Below are 18000 nucleotides of genomic sequence, written 5' to 3'. Positions count from 1 at the left end.
GTAGGGTATCTCAGCCGGGAACCCAGAGGGCATTGCTTAAAATGTCCTAGCTTCAGGAAAAAAAATTGCAATTATTTTTAGCCAGCCACTTAACACAAAAGGTTCTGAATCCAGAATCTAAGCCTAGGCCTCAAGGGCCCACCAGGTTATTGATCTATCTCTGTCGAACTTTAAGCTCTATAGACGCAAAGTTTGTCCTTTCTGATGCTCAATGCTTGGTAGCTACAATTTCAAAGCCCTTTATGGATTTAATGGAATACTTGGTACTGGGTAAATTTTTTGGAATCTGGACACAAAGAATTCAGAGTTTCTCTTCTATCACCTGGGCCTGACACTTGGAAAGGGCTAAAAGAAAGGAGATCCTGAAATTCAGTAGCCAAGTGTTTCTTTAATTCTGTCACATTCACTGGGCTCTAACCCAGGCTTCTGCCTATATTGTTGGAATATAGCGATGGAACAGTAAGTTTCAACCTATAGATCATTGTGATTGGCATCCCATTAAATTTGCCTCTAGTTTAATGAACACAAGAAAAGTACACATCAGAGAGCAGGCAAGCTCTCAGCTAATACCCCTGTTGGCATTGACCTGACACTTTTGGTTGGATCCGTATAAAATCGTGGCAACTAAAAAACTGGGCTGAAGATCTGAAACCTGCTTTTAGTCCATTCTTTCTGGTATCAGGCACATCAAATTACACCTTACTGGAATGACAGGGATGTTTGTGAGATAATGAGACTTCCCCACATTCACAGCATTGTGCATGTGCACGTGACTGCAACATATCCACAAGGGACACACACGGGGACAGATATTTCAACAAGTTACCACATTAAAAAACAAAACAAAACAAAACAAAAACAAACAAAAAACAAACAAAAAAACCTTCATGTTTTCAAATTACTGCCTATCTTTGCATCGATTTAGAAGCTAGATTGCATTTCACTGGCCCTTAGCCTGGTTGTGGGTGGCTTTTTATTTGTTTTACTAGTCAAATTATTTAGCAATTTGTTTGAGCTCATTGTGGAAATGAATACTCAATATCTGCACATATTTAGCAGTTAAGTCTAACTAGTAAATAGTATTCAGATACTCTCTTTGTTACTCAGATACTCTCGCTTTCAAGACACCTCATGAATTGGCCTTTCCCCTCAGTTTTTAAATTTCAACAATTAATTATTTTCTGAAAACCAAGTAAGGAATCCAAATTCCTATATTTTCTTCAGTCCCACGTACAGCAACATGCCTTGTTCCTATCCCACCAAAACCCTTCAGTCTGACCAGCTCTCCAATTCCACTATTGTGGAATCCTAAGTCATCGCCAAGATTCCATTTAATCTTACATCAAGCCAGAACTTCCTGCTCAGAAGCTCTCACAGGGGAGTTAAAGCCTGATTCCAGGGATCTCCTAGCAGAACCTGCCACCTCACAAACCCTTGCTCCATCTTCCTGTGGTACAGCCCAGACTTCTTTAGTTTTCCCCCAACCCATGATGCTGGAAAACACTATTGGCTCTGTCCAAGACTATCCCAGATTCAACAAGGCATTTAATTAAATCATCCTGTCTCAGAGAGGCTATCTTTTTCTAGTTATCTATAGCAGCAAGCTTGACATTCCTCGTGTTTTCACCATTTTCTCGTTGTCCCTCTCTATCACTGCAGTACAGACTTTACAAGGGTAAGTACTTTGTTGTTAATGAACCGCCAATTACCAGTGCCAAAAAATAGAGTGGAGCTCACAAGCCATACAAAATGATTATTTGGTGATTGATTAAATGAATGAATGAACAAATGGATGAATGACTGAATGAATTCTAACTAACTTAGAGAGTACAGCAAGGGCTTATGCAGGCTGAAAGACATAGCCATAATGAGTTTGCCAGGAGAGAATGTTATGCTTAGAACTCTTTACTGAACATCTTAAAGGAGAAATAAAAAAGACTTAAACTATCCTAAAGATAGAAATAGGGGAACATTTCATATTAACATGATCACATGAATAATTATAATTAAGTGATGGAATAATGGAAAATTACAACAGTAACCACACTGGGGGGCTGTGAAATTGGTGGAAGCAGGATACATGTCTCAACTCATCACAACGGCCAAGTGAAGGTGGACTGAGGCATTCCAGTTTGAAAAGGTTTCTTTTATTCCTTACGACATAGCTACAAGATGAGCATTACCTTCATTTCCTACATGATGGGGCAGACTTACAAAATCAAACTTCATGCAGTTACAGGGTAGATAAAAGAGCCTGGCTGGCTCCTGATCCATTGTGAATAGACATTTTTCCCACTATGTTTCCATTCCATATGGTTTCAGCTCAGGTTACATATTTTTTATGGGATATTTTATTTACATTCCAGATGTTCTCCCCATACCCTGTTTCCCCCTCCGACCCAGGAACCCCCATCCAACCCCCCTCCTCCTGCTTCTATGAGGATGTACCACCACGACTCCCCCCACTCCCCCTCCGCACCCTTGAATTCCCCCTCACACTGAGTCCAGCCATCATGGGACCAAGGATCTCCTTTCCCACCTATACCTGACAAGACATATAGCTGGAGCCATGGGTCCCACACTAAGTGGTCCTAGGCTGGTGATTTAGACCCTGGGGGCTCTGGTTTGTTGGTATTGTTGCCACTCATGGGGTCACAAACCCTTTCAACTCCTTCAGTTGTCACTCTAACTCCTCCATTGGGAACCCCATCATCAGTTCAATGGTTAGCTGTGAGCATCTGCCTCTGAATATGTCAGACTCTTGCAGACCACTAAGGAGACATGTCAGGCTCCTGTCAGCATACACTTCCTGACATCCACATCAGTGTCTATCTTTGGTGAGTGCACATGGAATGGATACCCAGGTGGAATGGTCTGCAGACAATTCCTCCTTCAGTTTCTGTGCCACACTTTGTCTCCATATTTGTTCCCTTGAGTATTTTGTTACTCCTTCTAAGAAGGACCGAAGCACCCCAACTTGGTCTTCTTTCTTCATGAGCTTTATGTGGTCTGTGGGTTGAATCTTGGGTATTTCAAGCTTCTGGGCTAATATTCAATTATCAGTGAGTGAATACCATGTGTGTTCTTTTGTATTGGGTTACCTCCCTCAGTATGATATTTTCTAGTTCCATCCATTTACCTTAGAATTTCTCGAATTCATTGTTTTTAATAGCTGAGTAATATTCCATTGTGTAAATGTACCACATTTTCTGTATCCATTCCTCTGTTGAAGGACATCTGGGTTCTTTCCAGCTTCTGGCTATTATAAATAAAGCTTCTATGAACATAGTTGAGCATATGCCCTTGTTATATGTTAGAGTATCTTCTGGGTATATGCCCAGGAGTGGTATAGCTGGGTCCTCAGTTAATGATATGTCCATTTTTCTGAGGAACTGCCAGACTGTTTTCCAGAGTGGTTGCACCATATTGCAATCACATCAACAATGGAAGAGTGTTTCTTTTTCTCCACATCCTTGTCAGCATCTACTATCACCTGAGTTTTTGATCTTAGCCATTCTGACTAGGGTGACGTGGAATCTCAGAGTTGTTTTTATTTGCATTTCCCTGATGACTAAGGATGCTGAACATTTCTTTAGGTGCTTCTCGGCCATTCACATTTCCTCAGTTGAGAATTCTTTGTTTAACTCTGTACCCAATTTTTTAATAAGGTTATTTGGTTGCATAGAGTCTAATTTCTTGAGTTGTTTGTATATATTGGATATTATTCTTCTATCAGATATGGGATTAATAAAGATCTTTTCCCAATCTGTTGGTTTCCATTTTGTCCTATTGACAGTGTCCTTTGCCTTACAGAAACTTTGCAATTTTATGAAGTCCCATTTGTCACTTCTTGATCTTAGAGTATAAGCCATTGGTGTTCTGTTCAAGAACTTTTTCCCTATGCCTAGGTATTCGAGGGTCTTCCCCATCTTCTCTTCTATTAATTTCAGTGTATCTGGTTTTATGTGGAGGCCCTTTATCCACTTGGACTTCAGCTTTGTACAAGGAGAAAAGGAGACCATGCATGGTCTCTGGCATTGGCTGTGACCTCATAGTTCCTCAGCCCAACTTCCATATGGTGAGATGATAAAACCCTTGATCATTTACCTCTAGTAACTAATGACAACAATTTAACGTTCATTTTAACACCTATAGCCATATGTAGTAATTGTCATCACCTGAATATCTTTCCCTTTCAAACCAGGGCAATTACCCTGCCTGTAAAATATTCTGTGATCAGAAACTGTGTCCCTACTTAACTGAGTATATCTACTTTTTGCCCCCTAGCATGGAAGATTGTGCTAAAGTGGAATGTGTTTCCATGGAATAGGAATCACTGTGCCCATGACTATGTCTGCCAGACGTTATCCTCCAATATAGACACAGTAAATTTATCAAAGTAATAAAATGCAAGAGCTTCAGTCTTAAAGAATAAACATTCATTCTTATTGTTTAGGGAGGAAAACATCTCCCACTTATGTAGCAATCAGAACAGAATCTACCTTTAAAAGCATTCATAGAGAAGTGATTTAAAAGTGAGATCTATTTAATTTTGATTGGCTCTTTTTTCAGTTGGTCATGCTTTATCTTCCTTTACAACCCTCCTCCCTCTATCCTTTCTGCCCTTCCTCTTTTTCCCTTTCTTTCTACACCAAGGTTGAGCTAAAGAAACAAACAGGGTTTAGAGGAATCCCATGAGATATGAGATAATCTTTGCCACTTATTCATCCGACAAAGGATTAATATACATTATATGTATATAATTTAAAAAATAGAACATTTCAGACTGTCTTGGAACTCATGATCCTTTTGCAACTGCCTCTAGGTTCTGTGAATACAGGTGTGATCCACTATGCTGGTCTCATGTTCTAAACTATTCCACAATCATGAATACTAAAAGCTAGCATGTTTTATGCATAAAACTACTAATAAAAATATACTGATTTTGTACTAGTTTTAGGAATACTAACTTAATATTGACAAGAATAAATGGAACCCATCACCAAGTATGATAAGAGTTTATTTTACAAGTCAAAACAAAAGGACTACCAATTTCTTTGATTTTTTTTCTACTCTTTTAGGTCATTGCTTTGTTTCCAAGATTCATGTTGAGATGACTCTGAAGACAACACTATTATGAGGTGCTGCATTTGAGGATAAAATTTTGGCTCAGACATAATTAAGAGATTAGTGTCTTTTATAAGACCTGAAATGAAGTAGCTCACTGACAGCCCTTCCCCCAGAACCCTGCCCTGTATTCAGTCCTACACTGAGAGGACACATTGTGTTTCTTATGGAGATTGTGACAAAAAAAGTTCATCTTGTATGTGGTCCATTTTAACATTCTTTATGATTAAACTGCCTTAATAGCATTTTTTGGGACCCCACATAATACAAAAATTCTCCACATGTGGTCTGAAAAGATTAGACATGTCTTAGGCAGGCAGGGACTTAAATCCTGCCTGCTAATACTGTGGAGAAATTACACACCACAAAAGCAAGGGAGAAAGGGCAAAGGTTTAGCAAAAGGAAGATATAATCAGAGGACACAAGCCTTCATAAAAATCAAGCTTTTCTATTCCAGGCTATTATTTTATAAACCAGATCTCAGACTGTTGATCTTTCTAAATGATTACAGCAGAATGCATGCACTTGTAGAAACAGTTGTTGATGATTTATATTTCATACAAATTTGCACCAGACTTTATTCCTTGGAAATACAATTTTCCTAATGGAACTGATTACTCAAATATAATGAAAGTCTGGATGTTAAGTTTGTATAAAAGCAGTGCAATGTCCTTATACAATTACTACATCACATTTGGGAAAACAACAGTAAAAGCAGCAGCTAAATGTAAACCCAGATGAGATCGCCTTTCAAAGGATAAAATAGTTCTGTTAGTGGAAATACTGACAAAATTTCTCTTCTTGTGTTTGCATCTATGAAACTGCATAATGAAATGCAACTCTGTACTTTCTCTAAATATATAGACAGTATATATTCACTGAAATGAATGGGAGAGCACTAGATCTCTTGGGTATACCATCTTCCTCAACATTTTGTTAGTTATTAAGTAATCTTAGTGATGTTTTTATATTGCTTGAATGTCATTTACTGCAGCATCTATTAGCTATAATAATGCAATTTATTTATCATAATATCTATAATAAATGCAATAAGTGAGTCACAAAGTACTCAGTGTAAATGAGTTGAGTGATATAGTTCAGTGTCTGCTTTCTAAAGGATACTCTGAATTCATATCCTGCTGTCATAGGCTGAATTTTTTCTATCTACACATCTACTCAAGAAAAAACAAATAAGCCAATGGCAACTCTCAGAAAACAGAGTCAAGTCACAGTGCAATAAAAAAGTGATCTTTAATTCATACTAAGACAGAACAGAGGCTATTTTTAATGAACTGCTCTGACTAAAGATCAAAAGTGAAGAAAATTCTGAGGTCATTATCACTCTTAATGAAAAGTTACTCAAGGCTGAAATGTGTTTTGAAAGCAGAGGAAATCTCCATTTTCATTCGTTTGAGAAAAAATTTCTTTACATGTTACCATATCACCAATCAGTTACATCCATTTGGAAACTTTATATTATTTAATTGCTTTATCATAGTAGGTGCCAGCTATTGAGTAAAATAAATGATTATAGGAGAAAGGGTCTGTTTTATTTATTTGTTTCTTATTTCTTTTGCAGTATCAGTTGGAATCCATGTCTTTGGGCATGCTGAGTCAGTTCTCAAACACTGAGCTATAGGGTCAACTCCATTCTGTTGTTTCTTTGAATGGTCAGCACTGAATGATATTGAAGGCATAATGATAGTACTCTTGTAAAACATTATTTGATCTGATGAGGTGGGTGTATAGTGATTATGCATTAAAAAAATGAGCTGACACATAATCATCTCTGTAAACATGCTCCAAAACAGACATATAGATCTGTGAGTGTTGCATTTAAGGACTTCCTGTAGGATCTCTTATTGGTTAGGTTCGAGTATTAGATGTGTGGGTTCTTTACTTCCTCCATGTTCTATGAGCACTGGTAGTAAGTTCCATGTATGTTCCTTTCTCTAAATAGTCTGTATGCTTTAAATAATCTGGAATAGTATTAGGGACACAATAGCTATTCACAAAATATGATTGTATGTTTTAAGCCACTCTTTGCATTCTACTGTTAAGAATGCTTATGAACACACATAATTATATAGGTTAATTTAATAATAATAGTAATAGTAATAATAATAATAATCACATAAAAATGGCAGACCATGTATCACAGGAAATGCTACTATTAGCAGCTGTCATCAAATGTCTCTTAGTTCCATAATTTCAAACAATTGGTATTTATACAAAGCATAAGATAAAAGAAAACAACAACAAACCAAAATTAAAAAAAAACAAACAAGCAAACAAGAAACCCATCTGACTTTTAAAGTAGGAAGCTTCAAAATAATTTTAATGAGAAAAGATAAAACATTGTGTTCCTGGGGAGAAAGCTAGACTGACTAAACCATGATTATCAGAAGTACAAAATAATCATGAGCTGTTATTCTTGAAGACTATGTGAAAATAATTTTATAAAGTATTAAGATTACATATAAATATTTCATATATTGCATGGAAATTTCATATTGTAAAGGAAAACATAGTCATGTATAGATTTCACTATTAGAATACTTTATAAGTACTTGTTATTTATAATTTTTAAGGTTTTGATAGTTACACTTAATATGAAGTGTGTTGCATATATATATATATTTATGCAAAGAAGGACACAACTAAGTATTAACTCCACTTTTTAAAATTTGCATTAAGTATAGTTGAGCACATTTTATCATGGTTTGGTCGGATAAACTTATTTTTTTTTCCTATGCTTATTTTGAAGTATCTAAAAATAACTTCAAACTATTGTTCACTCTATACATGAACTCATAACCATCTTCCTGCCTCAGTTATTCTCGTGTCGAAATCATATGCATAAGTTCCTAACCAAGCTATAAATGTCTTTTAATTGACATAATTAAATGTGTAGATATAGTAGATAATTAAGGCATAGTTAATATAATGTATGTGCCTGATTTTACTCCATATTATTGCTCAAAAGTACTAAACATTCAAAAGCATTCAATTCTATATATGTGAACTGTGATGGGATGGTTTGAGTGACAATGACTCCCACAAGCTGATAATTTGAATGGTTGGTAAACAGCTAGTGGGACTATTTAGGAAGGATGAGAAGGTGTGGTCATGGTTGTTTTGAATATGAGGCCTGTAGGAGGATATATGGCCTTTTCGAAAAGGTATGTCATTTGTCATACACACACACACACACACACACACTACATATACCACAGCACAAACATGGATGGAGGTCAAAAGACCATTTAGAGGAGACAGTTCTCTCTTAACCCCAGGAACAGAACTCATATAATCAGGCTTAATTTCAATGCCCTTAGCTGCTAAGCCACCTCCACAGCCATTTGTCTAGTTATTTAAATCAATGAAACAACACAACATTCTTTGGAAGAAAATTCTGAGAGCAATTGAAGGTCTACATGTGCATGGCTGGAAAGGGTGCTTGGTCTCTTGTTTAAACTGACTCTGTAGAGATGATGGCTGCAGTTGTTTTTAAATAGTCTAAAGATTTCAAGAAAAGCTCAGTGTTTATACCCATGATCCTAAAAGTTACCAACTGCATTCTCCTCAGGATCCTCTGGGCCCTACTTACTGTTGAAAATCCATGTTCACAACACTTTTGAAGTTAATATACAGAATGTTATTTTTCATAAGGCATTTATAAGATCATTAAGGCTTAACAATTTCTGCTTTCATGAATGATAATCCTATGTTGTCTCTATAATTACAGCAACAAAAAAAGAGACTGTGGATCTTCCCAAGAGTCAATCACCCATCAGGTCTCAGGCGTCTTAAACTATTCTCTCTGGTCTTCACCAGAGTGATATCAAAGACCCAAGTTTGTCAACTATTTCAATGATTGATGTAGATTTCTTTTAAAGACAGGGCTGTGTTTCTTTCTGTAGCTCTGGCTGTCCTGGAACTCAATCTGTAGTCTGGGGTTACCCTCCAACTCAGAGATCTGCCTGCCTGTTCCTCCCAAGTTCTATGATTAAAGAAATACACCGCTACCATCCATAAAATATTGAGTTTTTTTGCATTTATGTCTACTTAAGTGTTTATAATTTGCATATCATGTTTAAAAATATGTTAAATTATGTTTAAGTGAAACAGATATTTTCAAAGAAAACATAAACCGATGGGAGCACAAAAACATAGACTTAGTATGATTAATTGGCCAGGAGGAGCTGGAATCCAGTGTGTGATGCAATGTACCTTATTATAAGTATACATTCAGTGAACTTAACTTTTAGGTTATAATGCTTTCATTGAATATAAGTGGAAAAACTATTCATCAGTGATTTTCCCCCTCAAACATGAGGGTAATGATCAACCAAAAGATTGTTTACTCATCTAATTAGCCCCCTAAAACATATGGAAAATGTGTAACCAAAGGTTAACAAAGCAGAGGAATATTCTGGGACTTTCAAAATACTAATTATTAAATTTTAAGTTATTAGAGTGTCCAGCTCTTTTACTTTGGGAACATATATGTGAATATGGTGATTAAATTTTGAGTATGGAGTAGTAAATAGACATAAATGTCCATATTCTCAATGTCTCTGTTCAGGTTATGGTAGCTTTTTTGAGCATATGTAGTACATGTTTAAGATTTTTAGAAGCTTCCTGAGATTAAAAGTTCAATGAGATTAGGTTTTTCCTTTAATATTAGACACTTCACAAAAAATAACAAATATATGAAAAATGAATGAAAGACGATGATGATGAAGTGGTGTCAGCAGGGTAAGGTGCTTCGTAGAAGAGAAGCATGGGTGTTTCTGGGGTAAACTGTGCCTTTCCCATTCATAATTTTCTACTATGGTCTGAGTAAGGTCCTGTCTCATTAAAATTTGAATCTACTTTTAAAATTGCTTAAGTTAAATGTGTTGCTACAAAGATCTCTCTTCCATATTGTCTAATCAAAAAAGTTCTATGGAAAAGGATGCAAGGATGTTGTAGACAGTGAACATAAATGCTTTTAAAAATTGCCTTTCCATTTTCATACTCACATTCAGGCTGAGTGGCCACCTTGATGGGTTGAGAACTCTCCCCTGGTCCCCACTCATTGTAGGCAACAACTCTGAAGGTGTACATGGCTTCTGGTTTCAAGTTTCCCACAGTAAGCTGAAGGGACCCAGGCTGGGTTGTATTCAAAGCTCGCTCCCTAGGAAATCAAGGTGAATAGAGAAATATTATCTTAAGATGAAAGCATTGGCCCAAACTTTGTTTGGTACACAGGGGTAATGCGCAGCCAAAAGGTTGCTTACTCACTTAATATTGACTCTGGAATAAAATTCAGGCATTCCAAGGTTGATTATGAAATTTAAATGAACAGAAAAGGCCGATGGGTGGACACTGTAAAGTCTGAGAGAGTTTAAGTCACCATCATTCTCATGGCACATTGCAAATTGAAGACTTGTTATTTGACATTTTAAAATTTAGTTTTCAAAAGTTATGACAAGAAAAGAGCTAATAAAATAAGAAGAAACATTTGCAATCATGACAAGAACACAAATTTTACAAAATCCATCTAAAGAGATGTCAAGGTTTAAATCATTCCACAGTTTGCTCTTTCTTAGAATTGTTTACAAATCCATTCATGCAATTTTTTGTTGGAAAGCAAAATGCCAATGAGAAGTATTTCTCTTTATATATCAAATTCTGGACCCTATGGTTTCTGTAAGTTCAGTTAGAAGAAGATTGACATCTATCTCTTCATAAAGAAAAATGATATTACACATATATCCCCTTGCCTTGTTCTTCAAACTACAACTACAACTGTTTATCAACAAAAACATTTCTCCTGTTCAGGGAAAAAATGAATCTGCAGATAGAGATAGGATTTCTAGCACACAGTAAGAAATGAGAAATTCTTTCGCTAGTAACACTGACATCCAACAAGGAGAACTAGTAAAATATTGTTAAAGGATAACTCTAGACCTTCATATGCTCACTGACCCTTAGTACAAAATTGATTATACAAATTTAAGAAGAGATTCTAAAATTACTGGATTGTCTCATACATTTTAGTGCTATTCAATGTTTTTATAACTTCTGATGGGGATTTTGTGTAAATGTTAATTGTGTCACTGAGCGTTGGTTTATGTTTGGCGAGATATATATATATATATATATAAATTTTAATTATTTTTTTCAAATTGTAATTTATACTCATTCACACAGGGGTTATAAAAACAAAAAGGCAGGACGTGGGGAAGGGGATGACACTGGAGCGTGGGTGTTCAGGGGGAATACAGATATTTTTCGGAACAGGGTATCGGCTGGGTGAGGGTTCAGGGAATAGGTCACTATGACTCTGCCTATGATTCACTTGTCCTTATCTAAGCTGGTAATATCTGCCAAGGCTACCTATTTACAAGGTCTATGACTACTCAGGCTAGTAAATTGTCACAAAAACTGCCTGTTTGCAATAGCTTATAGTCATCTGTTTCAGTGTTTATCCACAGAGACCCAAGACTTGGTGTTAGTATACATGTATCACAGGCATATTGCTGATTTTAGGCCTATGGCTGATTTTAGGCCTTCAGTGTGTAAGCAAGGCTGCCCCTGACATCTCCTCCCTTCTCTAAGTATAGATGGGCTGTGGCGAATCTAATCTTGCGAAGGTGGGGATAGAGGCCTGACCTCCAGTAATTGAAGGGGACCTTGTAGTGGCTCCAGTCCCCCTGTCGTCCAGTGAGGCATGAGGGCCATACCCTGGAGAGGGGATACTTTTTGGCGACATTTATACTGATACCTATTTTCATCTAATGACAATTAGATTTTTCAGATGTTTTCTAAAAGGAACACTTCTAACGTCATTGGGCACCACAGAACTAAAATGCAGAATCATAGTTTCATTGGTGCTAGTCACAGTGGCTATTATCAAAAAGGGCAAAATAATATGGAGTGAATTGTAACAGAATTAAGATTCTGTAGTCCTTGGAGAAATACTATTCACAGACTTAGCATACAATTAATTCTATTTACAAGAATATTATCAAAATTAATGCTGTTAACTCTAAATAGGCATCTACACTCTCATATTTATTGCTATGCTTTCCTCAATAGCAAAGATATGCCTAACCTAGATACCCATCATAGATGGATGGTTAATTATCGGGTATATACACACAATAGACATTATCCAGCCTTAAAGGGGTTATAGCCAGTGATCGGGAAAGAGGTTGGAGCTAGAGTTTATCTTCAGTAACATAAGGCAGCTATAAAGAAATAAACAGTATAATTCTTGCATGTGGAGTTTAAAATAAAAATGAAAGATCAAATATGATCTGACTACAAAATACTAGAGATTGGGGACGATGGATGCAAGAGAGTCAGAGGGAAACTGGATAACGGTTACCAGAATATCACAGAAGACTGATAAACTCTAGTGTTTTGCAGCACACAGGATGACTACAGTTTATAATAACCTACTATGCATAATACAAATAACCAACAAGTGCTCAAAGCCTTAGTGTTCCTTAGTTTTATTTGTCAGCTTATCAGAAACCTCCCCATGAAGAATTGCCTGAACATTGAAGAACTGCCTTGTTGCTTTGCCACAAGGTCAGTTTGTCCTATGTCCCTGTCTGTAAGATATCTTACTTGATGACTGATGGAAAAAAAGTGATCCAACCTACTGTGATGGCACAGCCCTAGGCAGAGGTGACTGGGCTGCATAAGAAACATAGCTGATCATGTGACAGAGTGAGTTGGAAAACAAGCAGGTCAGAAGAGGTTCTCCTTCATTTCTGCTTTAGTTCCTGTTTAACTTCTGTCAGTGAAACCTGACTTGGAAGTAGATGAGTTAAACTCTTTTCTCCTCACATTGTGCTTGGTGATCGTGTTTATCACGGCAATAGACAGCAAGCTAGTTCTAAATATCAACACAATATAATGATAGAGAGAAATATTTCATCTCATCTTTTGATCAGTATACATTGTACTTATGTATTAAAATATCACACTATACCTCATAAATATACATACTTATAATATATTAATTAAAAATGATAAGACAAGTTGAAGAAGATAAAAATGCTAACAGCCCCAATTTGATTATTACGAATTTTACAAGTGAATCAAATTATTATAGGTACTACAGATATGTATACATTTAAAATAAAGATAATCAATGCCCAAAAGAAAATGAAGTCTCTTAGTTAGATTCCCTGACCTATATTCATCTTGCTAAGTTGAAGCCCATGATTGTGGCTACATTTTATCCTATTTCCTCTCTTGACTTTGAAGGATTTCATACTTTATAGTTTGTCTTTGGTATACACAGAAGGCACCAGGAACCTTCAGTGAGTGCTTTCCTGACAACTGAAAATGTAATAGCCTCATATCCCAATGGTTCAGGTGCATGCTGAAGCAGTAGTAGACACTGTCAGACAAGCCTTACTCATTTCAATTGTCTCTACTTAGAGGTCGGATGTGGTGTTCTTCTGGCTGAAGTTAGCAGACCCAGTAGCCTGTGGCTTCTAGAATCCATCTACCGTAGATTCACTCATAAAAACTCTAGGGAATGAGGAATGAAGCTTGAATCTTCTCACTGGAAAGAAAGAGTAGGCAACTTCCCCTTTATATTACCAGACAGTGGCAAAGACTTACTTAATGGGAACATTTATTTCTTCCATGGGTAAAGCTGCCTCAGGTTACCATTTTAATATTTTATGTCAAGGTAGCAAGTTGGTGCTCCAAAAGCAGCAACTTTTACAAACAAGGTCAGCATAACTCATGGTTTTAAAGTCTTTTTTGGAAAACACTTATTGACTTTATTTTTAATTTAATTTTGAGATTGTGTTGAACTAGGTTGCCCAGCCCAGCACTAGCACTGCAATCCCCCTGCCTAGGCTTCTTAGTGCTTGAGATTTCAGATGTGTCCCATGGCCAGCTAGCTAGCCCTGTGTTAGTGTTAAAATGGTCAGTAAGACTGGGAATTCTGGGGGAAGATAACTAAGAAGGCCTGAACCATGACCATGAGAGATCTGAGATAACCAGTAAAATGAAGAATGGAGCTTTGGGGAAAAAAACATCAAAGTTAGTTTTAACTCCCTACCCAACATCCCCTTTCATAGGCACTCTTGTCTTCCCACCTTACCATAGGAAACATTTCAGTTTTACATGTGGTTACAACTTTACACAAATCCTTGCATCTAATGAATCTTTTGTAAAAGAATGAACTTTGGGTCAGTGTGTATTCCAAGAAAGCCTATATTAGAAAAGGGTCAGCCTTAGGCTTGTTCCAGAAGAGATGCTACACCAAGTCTTATGAGTTCAGATACTACAGGCAGATTTTATCCTTGCCTTCATCTTGGTCCTCTCTCTACTCTGGAATGGGCATCCCTTGCTTTTGCTCATCTGCCTGAGGAAAAAGATATACACTCTATCGTGGCTGTGGTGCGATTTATCCTCTCTCTGGAGCATGACAATTAAAACTGCTTGCTGAATCAAGAGTTCTGCTTTGGCTGAGGAATGAGGAAACAGAAAAAACTTCTCCCAGTAACACATATTAAGTCTTAAACAGAGTTGCATTTCAAGGCACAACGCAAACAAAATAACATCTTTAGGAAATTTGCACTGAGACTTACCTCTGCTTAGGTTACTATGATTATAGGTCCTTATGTCCCAAAAGAGATCCTAATATACTTGGTGCTTGCAATACAGGCTAGTTTCTCCTACTCCTTTGTCTTTGACATTGACTTTCAGTTATTGCTACTTTCCATTGAATCCTTTTTCTCATGCATATAATCTGTGAGTTCATGCCCAAGGTCTTGTGTCCTGCCCTTGTGTCCTGCTGAGACTAACTCATGTCCTGGGACAATGTAGAGCCTCTCGTAATGTGGTTTAGCCTTTTCACACTCCTCTGTGAAAAGCCTACTTGTTGCTTGAATGCAATTCCCGTCTGCAGCATTGCACTCCAACATTCTTCTCGTGTTTTCTGCATTAGGAGGGGAGGCAGTGACCATCTTTCAACTCATATTTCCTTTTGGATTTGACAAGATCTTGTTTCGAGTGAGATTAAATTAGGACCAGACTGAAATGCAATGTCTTATCTGAGTCTTGACTGTCTTCTCTCCTAGTTTCAGCTACAGTAATCAGTGTCTCTACATATTGTCATTATGCTTGTTTTATACATTCAACATAACATCTATAACATACAGTATAATGTATATTAATGTCCATGAATGTCTTACTGCTGTAGCCATTGATTACTTTAAATAGAAGCCACATTGCATTCTTGTAATTTGCACAATTGCCGCATATACTTTCTTGGAGTAGCAAATTGCTCGGCCACTAAGATCAATAATTTTTAAGAGAGTACATAGATTACTTTGAAAAAATTAAGTGATTGCATACATAGATCTCCATGCATCCTAGAAATTCCTAGAAATCTGTATTTAGCTCCATCCTACTCGTAGGTTACTTGACCTTCTTGAGTGCAGTTGTACTATATACAAACCAAAGTGTAAGCTGCTCAAAGAAATCTTTTCAGTCTCATGTTCCTCCTAGAAACAGAACAAATAATCACGTTTCTCATCTGTTTTTTGTTTGTTTGGTTTGGGTTTTTTTGTCATTATGTTAGGTAAATTCAGAACTTGTGTTTTTTTTTTACTTCCGAGATAGAGACTGAGGATTAAACTTGATTCTGCTTTACAGATTTATTTGTAACAAAAAAAATCTACTATATAAATATGTTCTGCCTTAGCTAAGTGTATTGGGTGTTAACATTTAGTTCTAATGGTTCAGCAACAAATGCTGTCATGAGGTGCCAAGTACCTAATTAGTTGCTTCCAGGAAGAAGAATCACATTAATTCTTTTGTAGGGAAGAAACTGTATTTTAATGAAAAATATTTTTAGCAGCTCCTTGTTCTCTGTTTTATTTTCATGTTTCTCTAGTGAGTATAAGTAGTACAACAAGACTGGCTGGTGCATGCCTGTAATACAAACACTGAGGTTAGAGACTGAGACAGGAAGATAATGGGTTCGAGGCCAGTAAAGGAGACACAGAGTGGTTCTATCAGAAAAATAGACTAAAAGCACAATCATGGGAGTATTTCAAAACTAGAAACTACTGTTTGCTGCAATATGACTCCAATTGACAGCAATAAGAACATCCAAATATAGGGCCAGAACAGACAGCCCAGCAATTAAGAATACTTCCAGGCTTTTGCAGGAGACCCACGTTTTTGTAGATCATGTCCTGGTACCCACATGCTATTTACAGCTGTTTCTAACTCAAGTGTCAGGAGAACTAATGTTCTCTCTTGGCATCTGCAAGCACCAGGCACACAGACACACACACACACACACACACACACACACACACACACACACATATATATACATATATATACACAAAGACTCAAACTCACTGTCTTAGGGTTTTCAGACATCATGACCAAGGAAACTCTTATAAGGACAACATTTAATTGGGCCTGGCTTATAGGTTTAGAGGTTTGGTCCATTATCATCAAGACAGGAGCATGGCAGAGCCAAGGCAGGAATGATAAGGAGAAGTTGAGGGTTCTACATCTTCTTCCAAAGACAAACAGGAGAAGACTGGCTTCTAAACAGCTAGGGTAAGGGTTTTAAAGCCCATGCCCACAATGACACAATTCCTTAAATAAGGCCAAACTTACTCCAACAAGGCCACACTTCCTAATAGTGCCACTCTCTCGGCCAAGCATATACAAACCATCATACTTAAAAAATAAATCCTTACCAAAACTATATGCAAATGTGTTTCCCACTGTTAAGAAATCAAAGATTTTTTAAAATTAAAGTTATTTTTTAAAGGAAAAGAATCTGAGAAAATTCATCATCAGCTACTCTGATGAAAAAAATAAACATTTTGGGGAGATGGTCACAGCTATTTCTTTAAGATATTAGTTAAAATCTGATTTTCTTGAATTGTGAGATGCAAACCTCTGGTTCCATGCTTTTAAAAATTGTTTAATACAATTTCTGCCTTGAGATTTAGTTAGTATATATCCAAGACATGTATTAAAGAACACATTAATATCAAGAAGTTGAACATATATTTATGGGAAGGAAGGTTTGCTTTCATGCTATTTAGTTTACTTAGTCTCAGTACCCATCCTCATGATCAAAAACTGAGTTCTGAGTGTGTCACTTTACTCTAGTTCTCTGAGTGAGCCCAGCTTTCCTGCTTGGCTGCAGTAACCATCCACACACTGCAGATCACTTACCAATTTATCTGGCTTAAACTTTTCTGATCTACAAATTACTATCTTCAAATGCAAACCTCACATCATTCCTACTGAAATGTGGGAAAGCTATTCAAAATACGTCATGCTTCAAATGGAATTTAATTTTATTAGTTGCAAATTGGAACATTTCCAGCCTCCTAATCTCAGGGAACTGCACAAAGCTTGAGCATTTTGAGTTGAGTTACCACAGAAAATTGGTTATGGTATTCCCAGCAATCAGGAATGGTTGGCTTTTAGACTAGGCTCTACCTCACAGTTACCTGGCAACAGCCAGGTGTGCCTGATTCACTATAAAAGGGGCTGCTTGTCCCCTCCCCTTTCTCTTAGTCTCCTGCTCTTGCTCCCTTACCCCCTTACCCCTCTCTCCCCATTCCCTTCCCCTTCTCAGTATTCATGGCTGCTCTCCATTCCTCTATTACATGTAGCCTCTTGAAGTGGAAGTTTCTGGATATTTCAGATGATACAGACTCACATAGTGTTTTTCTAAGACAGACTCATATGGTGTTTTGCTGAGACAAGACTCATGGGAAGACAAGTGATGTTTAGATGGAATATAAATAGGACTCAGTGGACAGTGATGGCATGCTTGGATAGCTAGCTTTGAGTCACTTCCTT

The 18000-nt window shown here is 37.0% G+C and overlaps 1 protein-coding gene across 1 annotated transcript in view; it reads right to left on the bottom strand.

Moving 5' to 3' along the window:
* LOC114636917 (netrin receptor DCC-like) overlaps window positions 1-18000 on the bottom strand; it is a gene marked incomplete at its 3' end in the record, with an annotated part of 424348 nt that overhangs the window by 22962 nt on the left and 383386 nt on the right. Inside the window, exon 9 of the mRNA XM_028785013.1 lies at window positions 10155-10309. Coding sequence (XP_028640846.1) covers window positions 10155-10309 — 155 coding nt within the window. The remainder of the gene's footprint in view (window positions 1-10154; window positions 10310-18000) is intronic.

Source organism: Grammomys surdaster, unplaced genomic scaffold (genome assembly GCF_004785775.1).
Source record: "Grammomys surdaster isolate TR1022 unplaced genomic scaffold, NIH_TR_1.0 125059, whole genome shotgun sequence".
Classification (NCBI taxonomy): domain Eukaryota; kingdom Metazoa; phylum Chordata; class Mammalia; order Rodentia; family Muridae; genus Grammomys; species Grammomys surdaster.
This window is presented reverse-complemented; position numbering and strand designations above follow the sequence as displayed.